Genomic DNA, 26,979 nt, shown 5'->3' with positions numbered 1-26,979 from the left:
AAAGCTCATACCCTGGACATCTAGTTGGTTTTTAAGGTGCTACTGAACAGAACCTTATTCCTAGGAAAGGTTTTTTAAGGATTGCACGGAAAGTGACTTTGGCTAAGTTGCTCTCTCCCAGCCTCTTGAACTTTTCAGGGTTGTTGGGAGAATAAAACAGATGATGTAAAGCCTGCCTTGAGCTCCTTGGAGGAAAAGTGGGAAATGTACCAAATGCATAGCATTAAATCAAGTGAGTGCGATGTATGTACGCCTATCTCACTGAGAGCCAAGCTACAAGTGATGAATTACACTTGCCTGGCAAGTGAACAGACTCACACGTATTCTTCCCTGTTCACTTGCCATTCACTTGCTCTCCAAGAGGAATTATACTTGCGGATCTCCAAGTGGAGAGCAAGTGAATGGCAAATGAACAGGGAGGAATACACGTGAGTCTGTTCATTTGCCAATCAAGCGCAATTCGTCACCTGTAGCTTGGCTCTGCGACTCAAGGCGGATTACATAGTGTGAGTTTAGTACCAGCAGGATCAAGGATATTTCCATCCACCGTTGGCTCGGCAATACCTTGAGTTCTTGCTGAATCCATCAACACACACACACACAACACCCCTTGCTTTCACTCTCGCAGCCTTCTAAAATCGTTCGCTTCATCGTTCATTTGCGGTGCGCACGCGCCGCGAGGAAACCTGCGGGACTACAGCCGACGCGGATCAGCTCGTGGTCGCCCCAGCGCGTGCTGACGGACGTTCGGGTTGCACCAATGGAGTGGCAGAGAAGGTGGGCGCTGAGCGCTAGTCCGAGCCAATAGCCTGACGACTCCGCGCGCAGGCGTAGACGGAGGCCGGAGGGTTCGGTGTCGCCGAGCGTCTCAGGCGCGGGGAGGGGGTGGACGGGAAGGCTGCGCAGCCGCCGCCGCCATCTTGTGAGGCGGGTCGTGCGAAAGGCAGCCCGGGCGTCGCCCTCGGGTCAGTCCCCGCCTCAGCCCCTCTGCCAGGTGAGCGAGGGTGGCGGGGTTGGGAGGCGGCGGCGGCCTGCAGGGCGAGGGCGGGTGGGTCGGCTGGGTCGCTCTGGAGGGGCAGGCCTGGGGAGGGGGGCGCTTGAGGGTTCAGCTGGTGCTCCTTTGGGGGCGCTGGGCCTGGAGCGGGTGGGTCGCCCAAGGATCCCAACAAAAGCAGCAGGAGAGAGGCCCTGGTGGCCCCCTGAAGGCGGGGAGAGGCGTGGCTGAGGAGCCACCTTTTCAGTAAGGGTTGCCAACTCTAGGTTGGGAATTTCCTGGAGATGGGGGGGGGTGGAAACTAGGAGGGAGTGCAGTTTGGGGAGGGGAGGGACTTTGTAAACCGCTCTTGAGTGGGCGTTAAGTTGTCCTGAAGGGCAGTATATAAATCGAATAAAGTGGTGTATTTTGCCACCCAGCTAGGGTTGCCAGCTCCAGGTTGGGAAATTCCTGGAGATTTTGGAGGTGGGGCCTGGGGAGGGCATAGTTGGGGGAAGGGACTGACCTCAACAGGGTATATTGCCATAATGGTTCATCCTCCATAGCAGCCATTTCCACCAGGGGAACTGATCTCTGTGGCCTGGAGACCAGTTGTAATTCCTGGAGATCTCTAGACACCCCCTTGAAGGCTGGCAACCCTACCTCCAAAATATCCATTTCCTCCAGAGAAAGGGATCTCTGTGGACTGGAGATAGTTGTAATTCCGGGAGAACTCCAGGCCTCACCTGCAGGTCAGCAAGCTGCATTTTTTAGGAAGAAAGTGTGTGCAGATAACCACGCTTATACAGAAATTAAGTGGTGTTAGGGAATCCAACCAATGTTAGGGACAGGGTTTATGAAATGTGAGAGGTCCAGTAGGGCTGTGACAGGTCTGTAGTGAAAAGAACCATATGCAATAATAAGATGGGATGATTTGAAGGAGGGCCGTTTAATGTCTTTATTGTGCAACAAAAATGGACTCAAGCCACTTATGGGAAGCAGAGAGTGGTGTCCTCAGCTCAGCTGGCAGGTTTTACGTAGGTATACAGAGAGAAAAAACAACCTGTTAACATTAAATCAAAAGTCTGGGCGATGGAAGAGGGCTGGCCAGTCTCTGATGTTTGTATACAAAACTCAGTCTTGGAGGAGATAAAAAAGCAAATAGTTCTTAGTACCTTAAAAAAAACTTAACACATTTGTGGTGGTATATGCCTTTTTGTTTTATAATGCTCATTATCAAATGCCTTATACTGAGGTCTGCCAAAATCTGTCTTGTCGATTCTGACACGTAGCTGTTCTCTAGGGTCTCAAGTACAGTCTGCTGTATCACTAGTTACTGCCTGATCTGTTTTTAACTAGATATACCTGGGATAGGACCTCTGATCTTTTGCATGCAAAGCGGGTGTGCTACCACACAGCCCCACCCCATGTATGAAATGTTATTTTTAATTGACAGGTAATTTACCCACATAGGGTTACAGAAGAAAATAAATAGGAGGTCTAATAAAAGGCTATTAAATGTGCGCTGGACCTCCTACAAAACTTGAATGTGCAAGAGATAAGAATAACAAAGCGTCTTAAATAGGTCAATTACAACCAGGACATTTGAAGGACCATTTTCCCCCATATCATCATGTCTGCTGACTACGTTCACATCTTAAGTCCGGTTACTTTCTGACACGAAAGGATGGTAACCTGGGACATGGTATTTTCAATTACAATGTTTCATTTATGGAATCACCCCTAAACTGTGTACCTGCTCTTTAAGGAATTGTACTACCCCATCTAGAACCGGTTGTCTCCTTAGCTGTATTTGGGCTTATTGGTTTAATGTTTCTTTGGTCTTGATTGGAGCAAGCTACAGTTCATTGGCCCTCATCCATGTTATTCCAGATATTTATTCACTGCCTGTAGGTAGACTGGAAGGCTAAGACAACCTTGGTAAAGGGCCTGTTCCACCACCATGCATATCTGATGGCGAGCTGGAGCAGTAAAATAAATGTCCAATCCCTCTCTGCCACTGGCATTTCGGAGAAATTCACCTTCTTACCAGAATATTGGTGACTCTTAATTCCTAATTTGTGGGTAATCTCTTTTAATAGTTCCATATAGATAGTAAAACACCATGGAGAACTGAGTTGAAGTAGCAGTGGAAAGGAAATCCTTCATCTCCATTCAAGACATAAATGAATATTACCAATTTGCTTATAAAATTTAATTCAGTAATTTTATACCAGTCTCAGTTTTTTGTTGAAGAATAATGATTTTCAAGTTAGTAGCAGAAAGCTACTCCTCTAGAATCTGGTTTCATGTTTCCAAGCTGAAATTATTTTATATTTGCTATTGAGTATCTAACCTCTTGACTGTGGCATTCAAACTTTACAGGTGCTAGTAGCTGGGAATGGGAATAACGGGTCATCGGATACCATCCTTTGTAATACCAGCAGATTCCTTAGTGTTAAACCTATAGGTTCTTACCCTGTTTCTTTGGAAATACTTTGGCACGGTGGCAGCTAGGCTTGCTTCCTTTTCACCTTCCCACCCACCAGCCTACCTTTATCAGCTGTTTTATCTGTGGCTGTTTTATCAGCTGTTTTATCTTTTGCCAAAAAAAATGGCAAAGTTGCACAGTGGCCTCCAGTGGCGGGCCAGTCCCAGTTGGATAGTAGCCGCAGCTGGGCCTGCTTCTCTCCTTATCTTCCCCGTTTTCTGTCTTCAGCTTTCCCTCTTCCCCTACTCTCTCCTTGAGAAAAATCTGGCCGGTCTCCGTAGTTCCTGGGCCCTATTACACAGCAGCTGTTAGCAGGGTGAGCTGTGCTGAGCTGGACTAAGTTGTGCAGTGGCCAACGCTGGGCCAGACGGGGTTTTGTGGGTAGTAAGTTTATGGTAATCATAGCTAGGCCTGTCCCCATCCCGGAACATGATGGGGGGGGGGGGCTTTCCCAAGGCTGGTAACAATAAACATGCATAGACAGTATCTATTTGATGTAGGCTGGTGTGTGATAGTGTTGTCAGAACTGAATGGACATTTTCTTGGGAGTAAATGCCATTGAATCGATGGGACTTATTTTTAAGCAAACAAGGTTAGAAAAGACAGGCTACCTGTGTGAGAAAGGATGTTGGACTGGATGGCCCACCAGTCTGATCCAGCAGGGCTCTTATAAGCTTTGCTGGCTCCTCTCTACCCACAGAAATTGATTGTGCCCTTATTTAATAACTTGTCAAAAGAAGTTCTGAGTAGCTAACAACATATTTTTTAAAAAATTACAATTCGGTGCTTTCTCAAAAAAAACCCCTTCATCTCACTCATAATAAAACACATTAAAAACATCACTGTGCACAAACCTCAAAAATGTACACATTGTGCCACTTGTACATGTCAGGAACCGTTTACCATGAAACAGTTGCTGGCAAAGGGCTCTTTTGAGTAGCAAGGTCAAAAGGGTTGGGATTTGAAGTATTAATTTCAGTAAGTCCCAGAAAAAGTTTGCCAGTCTCCCACTGTCGTCAACGATACTACCAGAGTTGAAGAGCTAGTAAGGAGAGACTTTGAGGCTTGGCCTAAGTGTGTGCATGGGATTTTCTCATGAAAAAATGACCACTCAAGCAGTTAGCTGTTTGCTTGATGAGGCGTTCAGGTGTCCCTGCCGTACTGGGATCCATTTGCCGGCCTTTGCTAACATTCCCTTGTTTTGCGTGGGTCTCTTTTTCACCTCTTCCTTGTCATTTTTTAGCATGCTTTTCCCAGAGGAGATTGCTCTACTTTTGCTGAAAAGCCTTAGAACAGACACAATAATCCTTTTATAATCAAGTGCATGGTAATACATGTTATACAATGTATTGCATTCAGCCTTTAAATCATAACAAAATGCTTGTAATAACTTGATGGCTTAGCTGAGAAAACTCATTATTCAAAAAGCAAAGGATGGATTATTTGCAAACTAAGCTGCAGCTCTTAAAGGTTAAAGTTCGGTTCTGTTTTCTTCATAAAGCTTTTTGCTTGCCACTTCAGCTTCTTTCGACTGTATTCCTTTGTCTCTGCTGGATCAAGCCTTTGGAGGTGGGCCACAATGGCCACAGTAATGCTTTGTCCATAATTATGCCAAACCATAATTAACACGAACCATCACTTGCAAACTGACTTCCAATCATGCTTCCTAACTTAGTTTTGCCAGTTGATCACTCCAGTTATAGCTGAACTATTTTATCAGTTCAGGTGCCATGCAAGTTGTTAAGCCTCCTTAGCAGAGGTTTGCTGTGATGTTAGAATTGCATTGAACGCCCCAGTATTGGGCACCAGCTTGTAGTTTTCTCTGTATATCAGACACGTGTGCATGCATTTTTAACCTGTGAAGTTCCCAGTTGTGAAGATAAGGAGGTGGCTTGGTTGTGTCCCATGTGAATCAGTTTAAACTTTTCCATTTATACTTCAGATTTTCCTAAACCACACCATGTAGTAATGGTTTGAAATAATCATTAAACATGGTGATTCACAGCTACAGTCTTTACTGTGTGCAGGATTTAACAATAAATACAAACCTTTTTTGGCTACTTCAAAAATGGTAAGTGTACTGTTTACTATTCTGCAAGAGAAAATAATTTATAACAATTAAAATGCAAGAATGTAATAAAATGCTATTAAAATCTATCTTGGTGGAGAATGCTCTCAAGTTATAGCTGACTTATGGTAATCCCTGGTGGGGTTTCCATGGCAAGAGACTAACAGCGGCGGTTTGCCATTGCCGACCTCTGCAACCCTCATTGTGGTCGGAGCTCTCCCATCCAATGACCAACCAAGGCCGACCCTACTTAGCTTCTGAGATACGACAAGATAAGGCTCATCTGGGCTATCCAGGTCAGGGCATCTTAAAATTGACAGGTTATGAAATAAGGGTGTCACGATCCGTTTACGATCTTCCTTCAAGTGCGGCTGAAGCAGTAGAGAGGGGTCAACGGAGCTCATAAGAAGGGCCTTGATCAGACCAGTAGTCCGTCTAGTCCAGCATCCGATCTCACACAGTGGCCATCCAGTTATTTTGGAGGCCAAGGCCTTCCCCTGATGTTGCCTCCTGGCATTGGTATCCAGAGGTTTACTGCCTTTGAGTATGGATGTTCCCCTTAATCTCCGTGACTAGTGGCCGTTGATAGCCTTATCCTCCGTGAATCTGTCCAATCCCCTTTTAAAGCTGCCTATACGTGCGGCCCATCACTACATCTAGCAGTGAATTCCGTCACTGTCTGCAGGCACAATGGAAGCAACTCTGACTAATCTTCGGTTGAATGCTACAAAAACCCTTGTTCAGGATGTAACCTGATACGGGGCAAGGAACATTAAGAGAAACTAGAGTTCAGTGTAACCAATTCCAAGTTGGGTGTGTGTGTGTGTGTGTGTGTGTGTGTGTGTGTGTGTGTGTGTCAGTTGTAGGTGGTCTTTAAGCAGAGGCTGGGCAGCCATCTGTCAGGAATGGTTCTAGCTTTGGATTTCCCACAGTGGTTCAGAGCATTGTCCTCGATGGCCCTTTCCAAGTGTGGGGCTGTATGAATGGGGCGACACCATCCTTGTGTTTATCACCAATTACTGCCCTGGGGGAATAACTGAATTTCTCAACAGTTGGAGATTTAGAGGAGGGGGAGTTTCTATCATTGGAATTACTGATAAGTTAGTCAGATCTATACATTTAAAAATCCCCAGCCAATCTTAGAGAATGCTTCCCTTGTGCAGGCTTGGGTGGAATGGCTTATGCCACCCCCAATCTGAAATAGCTGCTCCTCAGCAAGAGGAGAACATACATGGATCCAGTAGCTAAACCCTGCAGTAAATACAGGTGCAGGCCCAACTCCTTATTTATTATTGGGCATAATCACATCTACCATACTATCAAGTGCTCTTTCATCTGCACATCTTGAATTGAATGTGGTGTATCAGCCGCTGACAAGACTCATAATTTTACACCAGACATATGGGTTAGGTTAAACGAGCACAAATCAGACACAAAACGCCAAGACAAATTGATGAATGCTTCTGTTTCTCAGGATTTGAACTTCTTAACCTCCCAAGTCTCTGTAGCGAAACAAAAAATGTTTAGGGGTCAAAAGGCGGCTGAACTAGAAATCATTTGTGCTGAATAAAAACTGGGTTAAGTCACTGCAAATAGTAATTGGTGTTTGGCGGTTTGCAAACTCGCCACAAATGCCTAGGTAGCTTGTAGAGGCTAAGTGGTGGGACCTTGTTCAGTTGGTGCCGTTCAATAAATGGTCCCTTTTGTCTTCGTTAACTTTTCTTGTGAAACACATTTTTCCTTTCGCTGAACCCATGGTGTGTGTATGCGTGTATATATATATATGACATTCTCACCAGTCAACCTAATGTGCCTGATGGAGTAAGCTGTCATATATGAAATATTAAATGACAATAAATGGATTGGTCTTTGAGGTAGAACAAGTTTGCTAGCAAGTTATGATGGATTACTTTTCATTCTCCCTAGGAAGGTTTAAATAAGAGTTGATTCTTTTGTTTTTGGTGAGTGGCCGGAGTGGGGGTGGGGGGGTGGGATGCTTTTTGGAACTGTGCAGTTTGCTTGGCTCCTGTCTGCTGGCCTTTGTTCTGAGAGCTTTGAAAAGGCTTGGACAAAAGGACTTTGGTAACTCAAAAGTCAATTGTGTGCCCTGACGACAGGTAGTGTAAGAATCTGGTGTTTGTTTTATTTAAAACACTTCTGTGCTACCTTTCCACCCAACTCAGGGTCCCAAGTATTTTGCCAGTTTTGAATGCCTTTTGTTATTTTTAAAAACCTTCTGATTATTTTACTTGTAAATCTGAATTATAATCCATTTTAACTTCTTGATTATGATACTACTTAAGGTAAAGGTTGCTTTACTGCTGTGCAAGCACCAAGTCATTACTGACTCACGGTGGGACATCATCATAACGTTTTCTTGGTAGACTTTTGTTATAGGTTGGTTAGCCGTAGCCTTCCCCAGTCATCTACACTTTACCCCCAGGAAACTGGGTACTCATTTTACCGATCTTGGAAGGATGGAAGGCTGAGTCAACCTTGAGCCGGCTATCTGAACACGGCTTCTGCTGGGATCGAACTCAGGTTGGGAGCAGAGCTTGGGCTGCAGTTCTGCAGCTTACTACTCTGCGCCACGGGGCTCCTCATAATAATACTACTACTATGCTGTTAAAATATTTCAACCCCCCCCCCCCAACCTGGTTGGTCATGATAACCAGTTTGTTCCCTGAACTTCACTGAAATTCTTTGACTCTTGCTCATACTAATAAAGATTTCCGGTATTAGCAGTACTGGCAAGGTTGTAAATGTGGGGTTTCGTCAGGAAATGGGCTGGGGTATAGCAGGTGTTTAAGCAGAGATGACTCTGTTCATCTCTAGAAATCCCCTTTTTCTAGAGGTGGGCATGCCAAACTCTGAAGTGAAAGAGGAGGCTGCCCTCAAAAGAGCAGCCGTTTCTAGTTTTGAGTGGCCATTAATCATAGGATCGGTACTGGCATCAGAATGGCTGCTGTCTGCCATGCAGTTGGGTCCAACACATTGAATCAGTGTGCCAGTTGCTTATTGAAGCACTCCACTCACCAGAGAATAAGGGCGTTGGATATGTTGTAAGCCTTGTTACTAACACGAATTGTAACTTAGATAAAGGCTGTGAACACTCTAAACATTGGAAGTGCTGTGGACTGTAGTTTACAGATAGGAAACTGAGAACAAAAGTTTGTGCGGTGGCAATTTATAGGCTGCCCAAATGCTTCAGAAGTTCTTCTGTTGCCATCATCTGTGAGCACATATCTCAGCAAGGCAACCAGCCAGCCTCTGGCTCAGAGATGCCTGCAGCTGCGTATGTAGGCTTATCGCTAATACGTGACACCAGTAATCATGTGTTCTTTGCGTTTCTCATATTTTTAGATTGTATCATTTTCCCCTTCCATTTTTTTTCTCCCTCCTTTGTTAGCTCACCGCAGTTTATTTGCTTCACATCTCTGATGAAGTAGGTTCTTGCCTGTGACTTGGATGCCAACCGTTTCCACTAATGGAGTAGGGTTTTGTTTGCCATTTTCTCTACCCTCCCTCCACCTTGGCCATCTGCTGATCTTCCGGAAATAGCACCCCCAGAATCTGCACAAGGGGTGAATTGGAGGTCTGCAGCGGGAAGGGAGAATCTGGATATTATTCTTGGGATCTGAGGTTATAAATGCTAATGCTGTGTTAAAGTAGAGTGGAACTATCCTGGCCCTTCAATGACGCAGCTGTTTGGCAATTCTGGATTTGCTGCCAAATATCTAAAGCCTAAAAGCAAAGTTGCATGCAGACCTGGATTAGATGCCTGAAACAACACATTCTTTTCATGTAACATTTAGACAGACATACCCATGTTATTCGACAGTCCCAACTCCACATCGGTGACCTGTGGGTAATATGAGTAAGTCTAAGGGTGAAGAACACGTGCTTTCGAATGGCAGTTGAGCGTCGTGCTTTGTTCTGTTTGTAAGTTTTGAGGGTTTTATTAGACGTTTGATTGAGACCCAGGCTGCCACCATCCAGTTGCAAAGCAGTGGGGTGAGGGGTCCGTTTGTTGTGGGAAATGGGGCATGCTTCACCCTCCCTCTTGCACACCCTTCAGCCAGCCTTTGTTCCTGATCACTTTTTATCCACCTGAGGTTCCGGAGGCACGCTTGCTGCATTTGTACTGGATCTGTGTGTTGGAGGCTCAAACTACATTATGTTTATAAATCTCTCTAAATCTCTCACAAACCTCTGAAATGCAGGAGGGAATGATCTCTGGCAAAATAATTGCTTGCCCAGGGTCATGTAAGTTTTTTACAGAGCTGTGAATGTATCGGGGAAAGTCTTGGCTTCTGGGCACTCTTACGATTTAAATGATAGAACCTGGTCCTCTTCTAGAGCTGAGAATAGGGATCTTGGCTTTCAGCGCCCCACTTTCAGTAAGTGGCACAAATGTGAAACAGTGACGGCAACTGTATTGATATCGGCCTTTTGTAAGATTCGTATCAGAATTTCCTTGACTCGTTCTAATCAGCCGGCAGTTCTGTGAAGCGAGCCATGCCTTTTGACAGATAGGGAACTAAGGCTGCCCATTAAACCAAGAGCTGAGATGGAATTTTTATGTGGCTCCGAGAGAGCAAATTGGTTCAACATGATTACCAGCCTAGGCATTACGAAAGCACAAGAACTTGTTGGGATAGTTCAGTGCAGTGTGCTAGCACGACGGGGCAATGGCAGATCTGAGAAATAGCCAGGTAAGATGGCGTGTGCGTGCAGGTGACACTGGAAAAGTGTTCGAGTGACGTTTGAGTAACTTTCTAACTTGAATTTTACTGTCATTGTTATTGTGATTGATCTCAAGCAGAAGTGAGAATCCCTGCTTGAATGAAGTCGCTGAGTTCTGGTGTACTTTTCCCTGCAGGGACCTTTCTGACTTCCTTTTGGGTGAACTGCTGCAATGGCAGCTAGGCTGTAAAGAGCCTGGCACCGGGGAACTCCTAAGGACTCGCACTTCACTAGTAGCAATGGAGTACGAGAGAAGGTAAGGTATTTTTTTCAGTTGCTGCAGGCCCTTCAGAAAGATTAAGTTCTATTCTTTTGTGTTTTGTTCCGGGGGGCAGCAGATCATAATATCGTTGTGGTGATTTCTGTGCACCTTGGTATGGTCATCTAGGCCTAGTAACGTAATGCTGGGAAAAGTTCACAGATGTTGCGATCTGCTTTGCTGCACTGAAATTTAGGAGGAAGGGTAGTCTCCCTGCAGTCACGGCTGAACTCTTTACCAGCAGGGGTGGGGAACAATGCTTCGTTAAAATGGCTGGGACTTCAACGAGGCGCGTATCACAAAGTGTTGCTGTACAGTGCAAGGAGAAAGCTGGAGAGGTTGTTTAAATAAGCGTTTTACTGCCCTTCCCCTCACTAGTCTTCATTTCAGTAAGATGTTTAATGCAAGATAGAGCCTTCTAAATTATTGAGCTTCCACAGAGAGCAACTGTAGGAAGAAGTTGGTGATACAAGGAAGTGCTGTGAGAAAAGCATTCCTCACATCACCGCAGTTCTTGTGCTTCAGGGACAGCAGTAGGTATTCCAGGCCACCAGCCAACATCCATGGGAGCTTTCCGGGCAGGGCCAGGGCTAGGAATAACGCACAGTGACGTGTGATGTCAGATCTACCCCCAAACCCATTTGTGACATAAACTTGTCAGGCGACATTCTAGCTGTCCCCCAAGATTCCATGATACTTGAGTGTCACAAGACATCATTTCTGGCCCGGGCCTTTCTCTGCTCAGAGGAGCAAGAGCGGGAGGGCCCAATCTCCAAGAGGCTTCCCACCGGAAGTGAGCAAATGGTCTCCCTATGTAGTAGAAGGAACAGAAAAGCTCTAGCGTGACTATTTCTGACCACTGTTGTATCATGTGGTGACAAGAGGCAGTTGTGCTGCAGGGGCTTCTACTGGACTCGGTGCTCAAGCTCAGGGCTGATTTATCCGTTTCCACAAGCAGCGTGGAAGCCATCTGAGTGAAAAGGAAACTACGTTACTGGCACCACCAACATCAGCCCTGCGTCTGAACTTCGCTAGAACTGCAGCAGCTCCCATGCTGTTGTGAGACCTTATGCATCAACACTGATACTTGGTCACAAGCCCAGTGAGGAGATCTCTGGTGCTTATCATAAGAGTGTTGTTTGTACTTTGCATTTAGTAGCTCTGATTCTCATATAGGAAAATGCTGTGAAGTTGCTGCTCTCTTGTTGGTTTTAACCAGAGCTGCTCTGGGTTTTAAAGAAAAAAAACTCATTTAGCATATACTTCGTATATTGCCTGGAAGCATCTGGCGTGTACAAACAAGCTCTTTGTCTGTTCTTACCTGTGCCGCTCCATTGTTGAGCTAGGAAGGCCTAACGAAAGGGCTCTCCATAGGGAATACTTCTACCTCATTGTCAGTACTGGCAACATGCCCTGGTATAGTTCTGAGTGGATTCCCTTCATGTCATATGCTGTAGAGGTGGTCGTGGGGATCGGACTGGCCGTTATGGTGCTGTTGACCGAACCCAGGACGACGGGTCCGAAGGCCGTAACCAGAGAGACCACGACTACAGAGATATGGATTATCGATCCTACCTGCGAGATTTCAACAACCAAGAGGCCGCCAATGACTATGACGACTCCTCTGAGGAGCACAGCGTGGAGGTAAGCTCAGGTGGAGATCTTGGACGATACCTATGTGGGATTTTCTTCTTTGGGGGTAGATGGAATGCTGGTGCCTGTATAGGCCCCTGAAGTGTCGTCTGCAGAACTTTGCAGATGAGGAAGAATTTCTTAACTGAAGGAGTCTGTGGGCAGCTGGCATAAAATGGAGTGAAATTTAGCACTCACTTTTTTGCCATCCCACCTGTAATTTTGCATCTCTGCCATGTTTGGGGGGCGGGGGGTTATATCACATCTTCGCCTCATACATTGATTTCTTCAGCTTTAAGGAGCTCCGCATCAAGAGCATACTCTTCAGAATGGTTCCCCTAGCAAGTTAAGGAGCCGCAACTGAGTTTGGAGTTGACCGGGGGAGGTTGTGTGGGCTACGTGAAGAAAAGCACGGCTGGGTAGCGGGACAGGGACTGGGCTCGAGAAGTAGCTTTGAGTCGCCACCAAGGCTTTGCATTTTCCAGAGCGGCACCAGCCCTGGGCCTCTATCGATGGAGGAGGCAAGCTGAATGGCGGTGCTGAGGTTGCCGGTAGGCGTGCTGGGAAGCAGCCAGGTCTCATCCTGCGGAGCCTGCCGTCTTTTCTGCTGCGGTCATCCAGCATCTCCGCTGTGCTGATCCCGCCCTCTTCCATGCCATTCTCGTCCAGGATTCCTACGAGGCCTCCTCTGGATCAGAGACGCAACGTAGAAAACGGGACAGCCCCAGTGAGCAGCTGGGATTTCCAGGGGACGGTGACTACCGAGATCAGGACTACCGAACAGAGCAGGAGGAGGAGGAGCAGAAGGCCAGCAGCATCATTATGCTGAGGATGCTGCCCCAGTCTGCCACTGAGAACGATGTATGTTCCTGAGAGGTCTGGGCTAGGGGGCGTTGCTCCTGGGTGCTGGCAGCAGCAGCTCATCATCGCCCCCCTGCTCCGGTGCCTATTCTCCGTTTCGCTCATCCCCCAGGGTTGACCTTGTTGACTCCTCTGTGCTTCTCTGCAGATCCGAGCCCAGCTGCAAGCGCACGGATTCCAACCCCGGGAGGTGCGGCTGATGCGGAATAAAGCCTCAGGTGAGCTCCCGTTCACAGTTCCGCCTCCTCTCGGTGTGATTGTAGCGCTCCGCTCACCACGTGGCATGCTCCCAGCTAGAGGGCGGTGTGCCAGATATGCATTCTTGTGGAATGGTTTGCCCAGTGGCATTACAGATTTAGTGGTGTTTTCTGCTGTGGACATTCAACTGTGCAACTTTCAGAAATCAGTTGGGTTTGCTGATGCCTTCCGGGGAGGCGGGGCACCCAGTGGTATTGGAAGGTTTGTGTTGCCAGGATCCTGGAGGCCGGGGGGTTCAGTCTTTCCTTCCATACATGATGGGCCTCTAAGGTAGCAAAATGCCAAGACTGCAGTCCTAGCTCCTCTTATTCCTGCCTTCTCTGCACACTGTGTAATGGTATGAGCCTCCTGATCCTGAAATCTGATAAGTCAAGAAATCTTTCCGTATGAGGATTGGTTCTTTTTTGGGGTTCTGCTGCTGTCCTTCTTGACCTCTTTCCTTGTGTTGGGAGACCAATAAAGAAGCAGAGATGAAGGATCAGGACAGACCTTGGGATGTGCACCTGTGTCTTCCATTTGGTACCGAATAAAATGTTTATTCCTAGTCTTGTCTTGCCGAGTGCATTAGTTGCATGGATCCTTTCTGGATCTCTGCAGCCTAAGTTAGGCTCCTTCTGAGTACTATTTGTCCTCTCCGTTCTTGGTGGGCCTGCAGAGTTTTTGATCTGCTAAGCTTTCATGCCGCCTTTTAGCCACGTATGGCACCCTGCTAGGGATTTAGTAAACCCAATGGGTTGTATTCCACCTCCTCCCTCCAGTCTGCTTTCAAGATAAAGGACTGACAATCATTTGTTGAGCCGCCATTTTTGGCTGGTGAGGCTGTGTTTGGCTGGGAGAGTCACAAGCAGGTAGTAAGGCCGGTAGTAAGGAAAAGCAAGATGGGATTGGTACTCGAGTGCGCAGGTAGAGCAAGAGGTACCTTCAGACTGTTCCAAGAAGAAACTGTCAGGTAGTGTCCAGTCTGTTCTGTAAGCCAAGCAGGTAAGTTGGCTCCTCCTTTCCAAGGTTCGTTCTTGCATATTAGCATTGCACGTTGCCTACGAGTCAGGGTGGTTTGCCAAGGTGTGTATGTAAATATATTCCTCTCTATCTGCTCTGTGTTGTACCAGGCCTGAAAGGAGCTGGCAGGTACTGCAAGATGGAGGGTACAGAAAGGCACTCTGTTTCCAGGGCAGTCCAAGGCTGAGAGAAGCAAAAAAAAACCCCCAAACCCCACCCTGTAACAATTCCTATGTATAGACAGTGCATCACAAGGTCAGCCCCTGAGAATAAGAGAGACCAGAAGATGTATAATCGCTAAGCACTACTCCTAGCAGTATAATTACAGACCGCTCTTGTCTGTCTTTGTTTGGTTATATTTAAAATGTTTCATCCGCCGTACTAGAAAAACATTCTGGTCCATTGACTCACAACAGAATGCTTAATTCCAATGTTGCTAGGGAAGAAAGCGGGGGAAGAGCTCGATCATCACTTTATTAGTTGGCTGCATTTTTAGCATCCCCTCTTAGGATCTCTGTTGCCCTCTCAGCGTAATGCACGACTTCTTTGCATTTCGATTTACGAAAGGTAACCTCTCCTTTCCCTGTTCTCCTTTGCTACAGCTCTGAGAATTATTACTCAGGTTTCAAGCTTCAGCGAGTGGTTGACCCCAAGTCACCCAACGTGTTCAAGGCTGACCTCAGACTTGAATCCAGAACCCCCAAATTCGGGTCCAGTGTCTGCAGCAATCTATTGCTTTTAGGCTCCGTGGCTGCTGGGCCCCTCGCTTCAGTTGTCGCACATGATGGGAACTTTGGCTTGGTTTTCATCTGCAGCTCTTCCGAAGCTTAAGCAGGTGCTGCAAGCTTGCAAGATGGTGGGGTAACCACACCAATGCCAAAGTGTGACACATCGGAATAGCTCCTGCTTAACACCGTAATGAAAAGCACTCGGTCGATACTGAAATTAACACTGGTAGAGGAAGTGAAACGAGTAGTTCTGCTTGGAGCCATCTCTCTCCCCGTCAAGCCCTTGCGCCTTCTGGGAGATGCTGTGAGTCAACTGATAAAGGCACAGGACAGGGAGACTTGGACTCCACGGTTCTGTTCCCAGACCTAGGAAAGAAGTAACATCTGACGATTCAAACTGCAACGAGTAGGATTGATACAGCAAAAGGGTTTCTTGTTTAAAACGGTCGGAAGGGCAGGTGCCTCCCGCCTTGTGACCAGCCTCTGAATCTGCACCACCCCACTTGCAACTAGGGTGTCCTTTCTGTGCCTTTCCACCCTCCCCTGTTTCTCCCCCCTCCCCACCCCCCCACCCCGCACCTTGCCCTCGCCCCATTTGGTACAGCAACAGGGGTGCGTGATGTTGGCTGGATCTGTTGACTAACACACTGCGTCTGTATCTGAATGCTGTCCTCCAGGTCAGAGCCGGGGCTTCGCCTTCGTCGAGTTTAATCACTTGCAGGACGCTACACGATGGATGGAAGCCAATCAGGTTGCTTTGCTGCACTTGAAACCCACAAGTACTGCTACTGTTAATGACCAATCCAAACACCTGGTTCATATGACAAGCCCCATTCGCCTTCCCCAAAGGGAATTGTTGAGAAGGGATGGGGAACAGCGGTCGATAACAGTGCTCCTCCTAAGGCAGAGCTGGCTGCAGTGGACTTAGAAGGGTGTGGTTCTGCTTAGGATAATAGCACTGTCAGTCAGACAGCCTTTACAGTTTCCAGTCTCAGGAATCAAAATAAGCCAGAGGGAACCGGAAGCTTGACTTCTGTGGGCTTTCCCAGCTCTAATGAAAGAAGTTAGAGTAGGAACGTCAGGAGTCAGGACTTCTGAGTTGCATTAACTCAGGTAGTGGGTTAGCAGTCAGGACTAGATTTTCATTTTGGGAAAAAGAATGAGCCTGGTAAGGCGAGCAGGGGGGATAAAGAGTCAGAATCTGGATCTGCTGTCGTGGGTTAAATGGGGAGGGGAGGCTGGGGGGAGTTCCTGGTAGCGTGGAAGAGAGGTTTTGAAGTCAGGCCTCCTGTACGCTTTCCTTCACGCTGGTAGTCCACGTAATCCATAATGTGACAAAAACCAGAGCAGTCCAAGGGTTTAGCTGAACAACCTTGCAAGTGTGAAAGCTGACTGCCAGCTTACTGTTTTTTCTCCACAGTCTTGCCGGGATGACTGTGGCAGGGAGACCAGCTCTCTCGTAGCACAGCCAGGGTTGGGAAATTTAGCTAAGAGGCATTGGCCTCTCTTGCAGCAATTGTTTTGACGACAGCCTGGATGATACCCTATGTTCTCTCCAGCACATAGAATCACAGTGTAGGCCACAGGCCGAGTGTTTAGGCCTGAAACTTGTACCCATTCTGAACTGAGGTTTCAAACGTCAATCTTGTTTCCAAGCAACGGTGAACATGCACCCCCCCAGCCCACACTGTTTGGAGTTGCCCGTGTTATATGCAGTCATGGCAGCTGCTTCTGCCATTTTCTCCTCCTCCTCCTGTTCTCTTGTGTTGGCAACGTAGCTGGGCCATGTGTGCGCATCCCCAGTGGGAGCTGACACGTGTAGCCCTGGCATGGCTGAGATGATGCACTTTGCTCTTGGTTTGGGGTGGGGGGTTGCAAAAATTGGGCTGACGGGGACAGGTATGGGCGAGGGGTTCCTTCTGAGTGCAATCTACTTAGGTGTGTGTGCAAGTGGCAATGCGTTCCTTCTGCAGGATGGCAGTGGGCCAGAGGTACACAAAAGTCTTGCTGCAATCAGAACAAGGTCCTAGCCTATGAAGGCTTGCCTTCCTACCAAGCGCTTTGGAAATTGGTCTGGCTTAGTTCTCTGTAGTTCTTAGGGAGTGTAAAACCTGGTCATCTTGTGATACCCTTCCAAGGTGTTGAGAGTCCGCAGTTGGCTCTAGCAGTACTTAGTCATACAGTTCATTGGCAAGCATTGAGTTGGGGTTGTATGTGTGGGCAAGACAAGGTAGGAAGTCAAGGACTGAAGCTATAAATATTATTCTAGATTCCTCAGTGTTCACATCTCTCGAGCGGAGTTGCAGACAGAACACAGGGAGTTCTTCCAAGCATTCACTTAACTGAAAGTTGACATAAGTCTAGTGGAGATCTTTGCTGAAGGAAAGAGTGGTGGTCTACCTAGGGGGAAATAGGCCTGTAGAAGAGGCACAGTGTCTCTGGGTTGGGTGGAGGGTAAGGAATGCATGTTGCTAGCTTGCAGGACAGAAGTTCAAGACAGGGCATTCTAGCAGCGTAGACGTATTGTACGGTGGTGTCTCGGAGCACGGCTGCATTCTCTCTGTCTGTTTCTCCTTCTCTCCCATCTTTCTCTCTGTCTCTCTCCGACACACTCCCTCCCTCCCTCCCTCACAGCAGCCGGATGTCCTAGTGCCTTGGGTAGAGACAGGTGCCTCTGCTGGCCAGGTTAGGTGTGTGCTAGCCAAGGAGCCAAGCTCCAGACTTCTCTCGGCCTGTGCTCCCTTCCCCTCCCTCTCCCCTCATTCATTCAGCTGAAGGGTTTGAACCTCTCCTCCTTTCTGCTGCGGCAGTGATGGGCACCTTCTCTCCATTTCCACTTCAGGGTCTCATTGCGGCGTTTCTCTCCTTGCAGCATTCCCTCTCCATCCTTGGCCAGAAGGTCTCCATGCACTACAGTGACCCTAAGCCCAAGATCAATGAGGATTGGCTCTGCAGCAAGGTACGTGGCTTAGAGGGTGATTTGCAAAAGGAGGCCAGGCGGCTGAAGGGCAGAGAGAGACAGTGGGACAGTGACACAGCAGGGGATGGGTGGCTTGTCCAGACACAAGGGTTGACTAGGAAATGTTCCACGCTTGTGTGTAAATCCAGATTCAGCTTCAAGGAAACCCAAATACTATGTCCAGAATACATCAGGCAAATATTTGCTTATTTTAAATACTTCTGAAAAAAAATCAGCGTTTTGAAATCCTTAAAATACTCCTGGCAAGGATTATAAGATTGGAAGCAGGGGAGGCAGTGGATCAAGAAAAGTTTTCTGTAGGGCTGCAGAACAAGATATAAGAAACCATGGAGAAACTTTAGAGAACACATCAGAGCTTTCTAAAATGATTTCTTAAGTGTTCCTTAAGTGCAGGAAAAGCTGGCAAGGGGGGGCGGCCCGTGACTTAAAAGCACCCATGAGCAGGCTGCAGAAAGGGCAGAGTTTGGTACCGATGGGCTTATTGAAGAGTCATGTACCGTGTATGGAGGTCTAATAAAGATGCAAGATTATATATTCTTTCCATAGTGTGGAGTGCAGAATTTCAAGCGCAGAGAGAAGTGCTTCAAATGTGGCATTCCCAGATCTGGTGAGCTGACATTCTGGACCTCTTTAGACCCTTTGTCACTTGTACCAAGAACTTGCCTGCTAACACAATATTTTCTCCTTTATGACTCCTCCATCCCCAACAGAAGCGGAGCAGAAGCTGCCCCCAGGTAGCCGCTTGGACCAGTTGGTAGCTCTGTCGGGGCGTGAGCTCAGCCAAGGCCTTCTGCCCCTTCCACAACCATACCAAGTATCTGCAGCCCTATCCGCTCAGCCCGTGGCCCAGATATCTGAGCCCTGCGCAGAGAACGCTAATGACAGTGAGTACAGAGTTTGCGAGTGGTGTGAGATCTTCTGATTATGTGGCTGCAATCAGACTTTTAATGTCACAGCTTCTTCCAAGAAATCATTTTATTTCTGTATTTATTTTATTAAACTTCTATCCCACCCTCCCTGCAAGTGGACCCAGGGCGGGTTACAACAGTAAAACACAATTTATATTAAAACTTCGATAAAACCCCAGAATTCCTGTTAACACCACCCCCAGATAGCGACCTTACAGCCCATCCTTGCCAATAATACACAAAGGGGTGGGCAAAAAGAAGGGGGAACAGGCCTTTCAGTCAAGCTGTAACTCATATAAGGGGGCTGGTTGACAGGATAGGAGGCCGGTTGGGAGGCTTTCCAGATGACTGTTGGACCTGCCTCAACCATATGCCTGGCGGAACATCTCAGTCTTGCAGGCCCGGCAGGCCCATGTGTATCCTCTGATAGAGAGTTCCACCAGGCCAGAGTCAGGACTGAAAAGGCCCTGGCTCTGGTCGAGGCCAGCCTAGCCTCCCTGGGGCTCGGGACACCAGCAGATGTTTGTTGGCTGACCTCAGCACTCTCGGGGGCACATAGGATGAGAGGCGGTCCCATAGGTATGCCGGTCCCTGTCCGCTAAGGGCTTTAAAGGTCATAGCATTAGGGACTGATGAGAACTTGCTGTTGGGCTTCCTCCTCACAAAGCACAGTTCCTCCTTTTGATCTCTGGCTTCCATGCCTGAAACATTCTAGAATCCTAGCTCATGAACTGGCAGAGAAGTCTCCTCTCCTAAGAGGAGAGTTTTGATCTAGCGTGCACGCCTTGAGGATGGGGTGAGTATCTTCTCAGTCAGGATTTTCAACCCCCCTGGGAGGAGAACCCTGAGGTGCCTGCGGTCCCCCTTACCACAGCCTTCCTTACTTCAACAGCGATTATCCTGCGGAACCTGAATCCTCATAGCACGATGGACTCCATCTTGAACGCCCTGGCACCCTATGCCGTCCTCTCCTCCTCCAATGTCCGTGTAATCAAGGACAAGCAGACGCAGCTGAACCGTGGTTTTGCTTTCATTCAGCTCTCCACTATTGTGGTGAGTGCAACAAAACACTCGTCTAACTCTGGAGTGTGGTCAACAGAATGCTGGGGATCTGGTGCAACCTTGAGAACTATTCCCTGGGAGTTAGGCCCCGTAGAGTGGGATTCTGAATAATACTGCTTCGGGTTGCACTGCCTGTGCAATTAAAGTCAGGTCAATCAGATGGTTTTGTGGAGAATTAGACATGGGAATTAGATTCATGCAGGAGAGGTTGGCTGTTAGCCATGGTGAGTAAAGGAAACTGCCGTGATCAGAGGCAGTAGCTTTTGGATACCGGTGCCAGGAGGCATTATCAGGGGAACGCCTTGGCCTCTTTGCCCTGTTGTTGACCCTCCAGGATAACTGGTTGGCTGCTGCGTGAAACAGGATGCTGGGCTGAGATGGACTGCTGGGCTGGTCCGGCACTTTTTTATGTTGTTTAGAATAAGGAACTTGGTGGTGAATCTATACAGTCTAGCAGCGTTTTTTGAGTGGGTGTAAGAACCAGTTCAGCCTTTGCAACCCGGAGCCCCTGAAACGATTTTTCTCAATATTCATTCTTCTGCCTGACAGGGACTGAAGGCCTGGAGGAAAAAGAGGGGAGGGGGGGGAGGAGCCAGAACGGACTTTTTTTTAAAAAAAAAAAATCACTGTTCCAGTTTTCAAATAGCCAGATTATTATTTTTTTCAAAGAGATATGTTAACATAGCTGCAAATTTAAGCAAATATCCACTAATTGGTCAAGGGCTTTTGTACACCTGGGACAGGGATTTAAGAGCATCTGCGGGCCTCCTTCGTTCCTCACCACTGGCATTGGGGCCCCAACAGCAGAGCAAGCACTCCTGTGGGTGAGGGGCTGCACGGGGGGCCGGGCAGCACTAGAAGGCAGGAGGGATTAGGGGCCCTCGGCCCGAGACATCTGAAGCTCGGCCAGTGGGGGAAATTGGTGCTAACCCGGGTGGTCTTTCTTCTCCTTTGCCCCGTCCCAGGAGGCAGCTCAGCTGCTGCAGATCTTGCAGGCCCTGCATCCACCCCTGAATATCGACGGCAAGACAATTAATGTGGAGTTTGCCAAAGGGTCCAAGCGGTGAGTAGCAGGCGGTGCTGTGCCAGCCACGTGGCCTCCCGTTGCTGTCTTAAAAGACTTCAGTGACGGACGTTGTGCATGCACGCTCTTTCTGTCTGCAGGGACATGAGCTCCTCGGACGGAAATCGCATCAGTGCTGCTTCGGTTGCCAGCACAGCCATTGCAGCCGCGCAGTGGGCTATCTCTCAGGTAAGGGGCGGGGGGCGGGGAAGCACTGCTGGGTCCTGGGAGTTGATCTTGGGAGCAGGATAGGTTCAGCATAGTCTCAGAAGCTATCAGCCTCTATTTATTTAGTATATTTTCCATAGGCTTCGTCACACATCGTAACATTTGGTTTTTAGCCCATGGAGGTTTTGCATATTTTTCTGCTATGCACATTGTACTAAAATAGAGCATGATGCCCCCCTGTACAGTAAAACATAGTGATTTCTAAAAAATAGATCATTGTTCCAAAATGACAGCTTTATGCTGCTTCGCATACTACTAAATGTGAACTGCTGGGAGCAGACGTCACCCGTTTACCAGAACTCAGCAGAACCCAAAAGCTCGCTCGCTGTTTTGCGTCGGTCTAAATGCAGCCAGTTCTGGTGAAGAAGGGATGCAGGGAGTTCATCTAACTGGATTCACTGTAGTTGTCTCCCCTTTCCTTGAGGGCTAAACCCTGAATCTCTTCCGGATGTGTTAGAAGAATTTTTTTTTAAAAAAGATGGAACTTTCACTGGTGTTTACTTCATGTTTATAAAACCATGTGTTCTGAGCAAGTCATTATCTTGAAGGGGTGGGGTGGGGATCACAGCATGGCGGATTGGCTTTTTTCCCAATGGGAAGAAAAAAAATTCCTTCTTACTTGATCGTTCCAACAGGCATCACAGGGTGGCGATGCAGCCTGGGCGGGTCAGGAGGAGCAGTCTGTGGATTATGGCTACTACCAGCAAGATGAGGCTTACAGCGCTCAAGGTTTGGAGGCTGCGGCATATTCACAGGCATACCTGAAGGGCTCCCAGCCACAGGCTGGTACGTCCGTGGTGGTTGGGAAGACCGAGAAGGTCCACGCTGAGAGCACGGGGACAGGTGAGGTGCCCCGCCTGTTTCTTCCACCCTCTCTGTAGTTTTTCCTTGCCACCTGTGACTTGATTATCTTCTGTCTTCTTCATTTGCAAAGGAGCTGAGACGTCACTGGAGCCTGGTGTGCCCGGCATAGACCCGGTGCCTGTCCTACCAACTTTCTCCCGTACAAGCCAGACCTCAGCTGTGCCAGTCACATACCAGCCTGCTGGCGGCGCTGATGGGGCGAGCTCTGCCCAGGGAAATTCAGCTGCCGCTCAGGTACAATTGGGGGATAAGTGTCTCTGGGTGCTTGATGGCGGCTTGGGCTCTCTTTGCCTACTGACCTTCTGCTCACCCTTCTGTGTTTTCTCCCGTAGTCTCAGTCGTATACCATTGTCTCACCGGCTGTGTTGAAGCCCGACGTACCCAGCACTGCTCAGCCCACCAGTGCCACCCCTTGCGTATCCACCAGCGCCACCAATCTGCCTGTGACCAGCTCTGCAGGGCAAGAACCTTACACACAGTACCGTGAGTCCGTCCTGCGGAATGGAGGTTGTCGAGGGGGGTAGGGAATGCCTGGTCTGGATGCAGGTCCCACTCCCAGTTTGGGAGCTGGAAGCCCAGTAGCTCAAGGGAAGGGGGAACCGGCACAGGACTTGCATGGTTGAAGTGACAGCATCAGCTCTCTCATTCTCCTTGTTTACCTTCAGCTGTCCCAGATGTCTCCACCTACCAGTACGACGAAACCTCTGGCTACTACTATGACCCCCTGACTGGCCTTTACTATGACCCTAATTCCCAGGTGAGGTGCAAAGAGATGAGAAACTTCATCTGAAAGCCACTCTGCTCTTTAGAAGCAGATACTGTGAGACCTTCAGCAACGATTGGGGCTTGCAGTAACGCATCATTTGCACTGGCACAAGCTGTGGTGCAGACCCAGTCCAAATCTCTCTCTCTCCGTCCCACCAGTATTACTATAACGCCCAGACGCAGCAGTACCTGTACTGGGATGGTGAGAGGCGGACCTACATACCAGCCTCGGACCAGGGATCTGACGGCCACAAGGACGGTGGCAGCTCAGGGGGCGGCAAGGAGGGTAAAGAGAAAAAGGAGAAACACAAAACTAAAACGGCCCAGCAGGTGAGAGCCCCACCCTCTCTTTTGTCGCTGTTTGCCTGAATCCCTTCCTATGCCTGCCCCACTTAGTTCTGTCTTTATGCCCCAGAGCTGGGATCTGTCACTGAAGGACTGTTCCTTCTCACGGGCTGTCAGAGGAAGGGAATGCTTCGGAAACCTCCCAGGTCCTTTTCAAGGGAGTTCTCCACCTTCAGCCCTGTTTTTGCAGTTGCAGTCAGGAGCCTTTTGGGGAGGGGCAGGACGCTCGCTCGTTCTTCCTCTCATTCTCGCATTCGTTTGCGGGCTGCAGATTGCGAAGGATATGGAACGGTGGGCCCGTAGCCTTAACAAGCAGAAGGAGAACTTCAAGAACAGCTTCCAGCCCATCTCCTCCATGCGAGAGGATGAAAGGCGGGAATCGGCCACTGCCGACGCTGGCTATGCCATCCTCGAGAAGAAGGTAATTCCTCAGGCATCTCCGTCTCCCTTGATGGAACCTGCCGTGGCTAACCTCGCCACTTCAGTGAAGTTTGGTGGAAGATCAGGGTGAGATCTTCCGCCTTGCTACCTTGTTTCATGCTGCGTTTCAGTACAGTTGTGGCCTCGGTACTGCCACGTTGAAGCCCTTTGTATAAAGCATGCTCCAGTCTGGGCTTCTGAGCCCTGGCTGTGCTGCTTCAGGTTCCTTTGTCTCCTGTTACAACCTGGGAAGTTCTTGTTCATCAGCGGGTGTTGCTGTGATGCCATGGTGAGGTGGGACTCCCTAAGGAAGACATAGTTCTGGGATAGAGGAGATGAGCTGCTTCAACAGCGCTTTACATCTCCGTTGATGTCCCTTGTGATTGGGCAGGGGAGCAGTGCGCCAGCCACCCTTGACACAACCTTTGTTACACAGACGGATCGCTAGTTTCAAAGCTTTTTGTGGCTGCAGGACAGGAAAGGGAGCGTTCTTCTACCTGGGAAAAGTGCTATGAGAACCTCTGACAGCACACCCTGTGGCCTGTTTGTATTCCCAGGGGGCTCTGGCTGAGAGACAGCACGGTGGCATGGACCTGTCCAAGCTGGCTGGTGATGACAGGCTGGTAAGCCCTTCCCTTTCAGATTTTGCACAGTTCAGGTCTTCTCTCTGAATGCCAAGTAGTGGTTTAGCAACTGAAACAGCAAGGGGGATTTAGCAGCCTCTGCTTGTGGGTCTCCTGTCCAGGGACAAGAGGAAACTAATAAGGGGTTGGGCTGAGAGACAGGAATCCCCCTCACCTTTTTAGTGGATAATCGGAGGATTTTAACAGAGAGCTTTCCAACATGAGGCCTACCTGAGAGCCAATCTGGAGCTGTTTTTTGTGCAAAGCCACGCCTACTGCATGCCTGCTCTCTGTATGGTGGATTGCACAGGTTGACCTGGAGGTAGGCAGAAGCGGGGCCTTGAAGCGGGTGGTCTGCCAGTTCCTTCCGTTTCTGTGATTCCGGCTTTGAAACCCTGATTTGCATCTTCCCTCCCTTTTAGAGCCCCCCGCGAGGATTAGTTGCTGCATACAGTGGCGAGAGCGACAGCGAAGAGGAACAGGAGAAGGCAGCTGATCGGGAAGAGAAACTGACCGATTGGCACAAGCTCGCTTGCCTGCTTTGTCGTAGGCAGTTTCCCAGCAAGGAGGCGCTTATTCGTCACCAGCAGCTCTCGGGATTGCACAAGGTATGTCATGGGTGCGTGTGTCCCGGGGAGCGCGACGGCTGATCTTCTGTGGGATGCCAGCTCTGATCTTGCCCTGGTCTTTGCATGCTCTCCTCCATTGCAGCAAAATTTGGAAATTCATCGGCGGGCGCACTTGTCAGAGCAAGAGCTTGAGGCGCTCGAGAAAAACGACATAGAGGTATGGAAGGCGATGGGTGTGTCCTGGTGGGAAGGGTGTGGTTTGGGCCACGCCCCACTCCTGACACTTCGTTTCGTGACCCTGCAGCAAATGAAGTATCGGGACCGTGCAGCTGAGCGAAGGGAGAAGTACGGTGTCCCTGAACCCCCAGAACCCAAGAAGAGGAAGTACTCAGCTGTGACGCCAGCCACTGTGTAAGCGTTGCTGTGTCCCCTGTACTGGGACTGATGGGACTATCGCTGTTGAAGAGCTCCTTTTCTCAACAAAGATTCGCCCCCTTGTAACGTGGCTACATGGTGCTGCATCCTGCCCTTTGCCCCTAGTGCTCTGTGTAACTTTCTTTGGCCTCTGTTGGTAAGCAGAGAAGACTGCCCAGTCTTCCTGTTAACTTTATCCTTTATCCCTCCACGTGCAACAGGGATTTTGAGCAACCAACGCGGGACGGGCTTGGCAGCGACAACATCGGCAGCCGCATGCTACAGGCCATGGGCTGGAAAGAGGGAAGTGGGCTGGGTCGCAAGAAGCAGGGTATCGTCGCTCCTATTGAGGTACGAGATCCCGTTGGTGATCCTTTTCACGTTACTGACAGCAGAGGGAAGCGTTTTCACATTTTGGCTGAAGGAAAGTAAGGAAGCCGTGTCACGCGACTGCTCTTAATTTTGCACGCTTATCCCAGATGGTTTTTATGGAATTAGAGATTCTTGAGCTGTCTTGGCTGTATCAAAGGCTCTGAGAGGTTATCTTTGGCAGACAAAATGTTCTTTCCTCCTCTAAGTTTTAGAAAGGCGGGGGGGGGGGGAGGCATCATGACCCAAGACAGACAATTGTTCGAGGAGGAGGAGGAGATGTGTAATTGTGTGGCAGGGAAAAGCAGGTTATACTTAAGTAAGCAATAGGATGTCCTAAAACTCAAGGGCAAATGTGGCTGTAGAACAGGGGTCCCCAATTTTGTTGAGCCTGTGGGAATTTTGAGAAGAGGGAACGAGTGCCACCGCAAAATGGCTGCCACGGAGGGCTAGGGGTCAGTCAGAAAATGGCTGTCGTGGAGTACTCGGCTCAATTACATAATGCTAGGAAGTTGCAAGCCAAGCATCCTCCTACAATGAAGTCAGTTATTTCTGGGCTCTCCTGCTTAAATGATGGGGAGGAAAGCCAGAATTGGTTCTTTGTTTCTGGGACAAGATGGTTTTGCAAAGAAGCCAATGCAGGAAACCCATCAGGGGGGCCGCTATGGTTGTCAAGTCTGCTTAAACTCCCAGCAGAAGTGGGAAGGGACCAGGCACTCAGTTCTAGGATGTTCGCACCCTGCAAAGCACGTGCTCCCAACACGGTGCGATGACATCACTTCCAGGAGTGATGTCATTGCGCAGGCCCTGGGACTGACGCTGCTGTGCCAGGAGCGCACCCCAGGAAGCCCCTTCCTGCACCTTTTCCCTTCCCAGATAGGTGAGGGGGAGTAGGCTGGGGGCAGGGGGTCCCCCACCCCCACTGGGGGACCAGCAATCTTAGTGGACACCTCTACTGTAGAGAATACGTTCGTTCTTTCTTTAAAAAACCTAATTCCTGGCGTCTCAATTTCTCTCTCTTTTTCTTCCCCCAGGCCCAAACACGGGTGCGTGGCTCAGGCCTAGGTGCCCGTGGGAGCTCTTACGGGGCAGTAGCCTCCGAGTCCTACCGGGAAGCATTGCACAAGACCATGCTAACGCGCTTCAATGAGACGGAATGAGCTCTGGGAAGGAGCCCCCCCCCCTGTACAGTATTTTGCTGCTGTCTCCCCCAATCCCACCGACACACTGACTTTCCACAATGTTCCTTTTGGTTGAGTTTCTTTTTTTTTAATTAAATGTTGAAATGGACAATAGAGCATGTTTTACATGGGTCTCTGAGATAAACACCCCCCCTTGCCCATTACCACACTTA

General features: G+C 48.8%; 1 protein-coding gene across 2 annotated transcripts; it reads left to right on the top strand.

Annotated features, from left to right (window-relative positions):
- Positions 1–758: 758 nt before the first annotated feature.
- On the top strand, positions 759–26,918 carry RBM10 (RNA binding motif protein 10). Of its 2 annotated transcripts, XM_055003990.1 has the most exons (24): positions 759–777; positions 10,415–10,534; positions 11,995–12,181; positions 12,839–13,030; positions 13,179–13,248; positions 15,693–15,766; positions 17,888–17,974; positions 18,542–18,602; positions 18,706–18,879; positions 19,796–19,956; positions 20,931–21,028; positions 21,130–21,217; positions 21,892–22,099; positions 22,191–22,354; positions 22,453–22,603; positions 22,786–22,877; positions 23,045–23,215; positions 23,502–23,651; positions 24,208–24,273; positions 24,696–24,881; positions 24,985–25,059; positions 25,147–25,253; positions 25,478–25,607; positions 26,660–26,918. In XM_055003990.1, exons 1-24 carry the CDS (start codon positions 761–763, stop codon positions 26,783–26,785), a joined length of 2,955 nt encoding a protein of 984 aa, XP_054859965.1. In that variant the 5' UTR covers positions 759–760; the 3' UTR covers positions 26,786–26,918. The 2 variants fall into 2 exon arrangements, with proteins under 2 accessions (XP_054859965.1, XP_054859966.1); XM_055003991.1 differs by lacking the exon at positions 759–777 and having other exon boundaries at positions 10,412–10,534; positions 11,997–12,181.
- The last annotated feature ends 61 nt before the right edge of the window (positions 26,919–26,979 follow it).

Source organism: Eublepharis macularius, chromosome 19 (assembly GCF_028583425.1).
Source record: "Eublepharis macularius isolate TG4126 chromosome 19, MPM_Emac_v1.0, whole genome shotgun sequence".
Classification (NCBI taxonomy): domain Eukaryota; kingdom Metazoa; phylum Chordata; class Lepidosauria; order Squamata; family Eublepharidae; genus Eublepharis; species Eublepharis macularius.
This window is presented reverse-complemented; position numbering and strand designations above follow the sequence as displayed.

What these genes read in the sequence shown, in the direction of transcription:
- RBM10 (XM_055003990.1), top strand. An exon ending in AGGATTGGCTCTGCAGCAAG is followed by an intron (nt 17,975 to 18,541) that starts GTACGTGGCTTA and finishes TTCTTTCCATAG; the next exon opens with TGTGGAGTGCAGAATTTCAA. An exon ending in ACTATGACCCTAATTCCCAG is followed by an intron (nt 22,878 to 23,044) that starts GTGAGGTGCAAA and finishes CCGTCCCACCAG; the next exon opens with TATTACTATAACGCCCAGAC.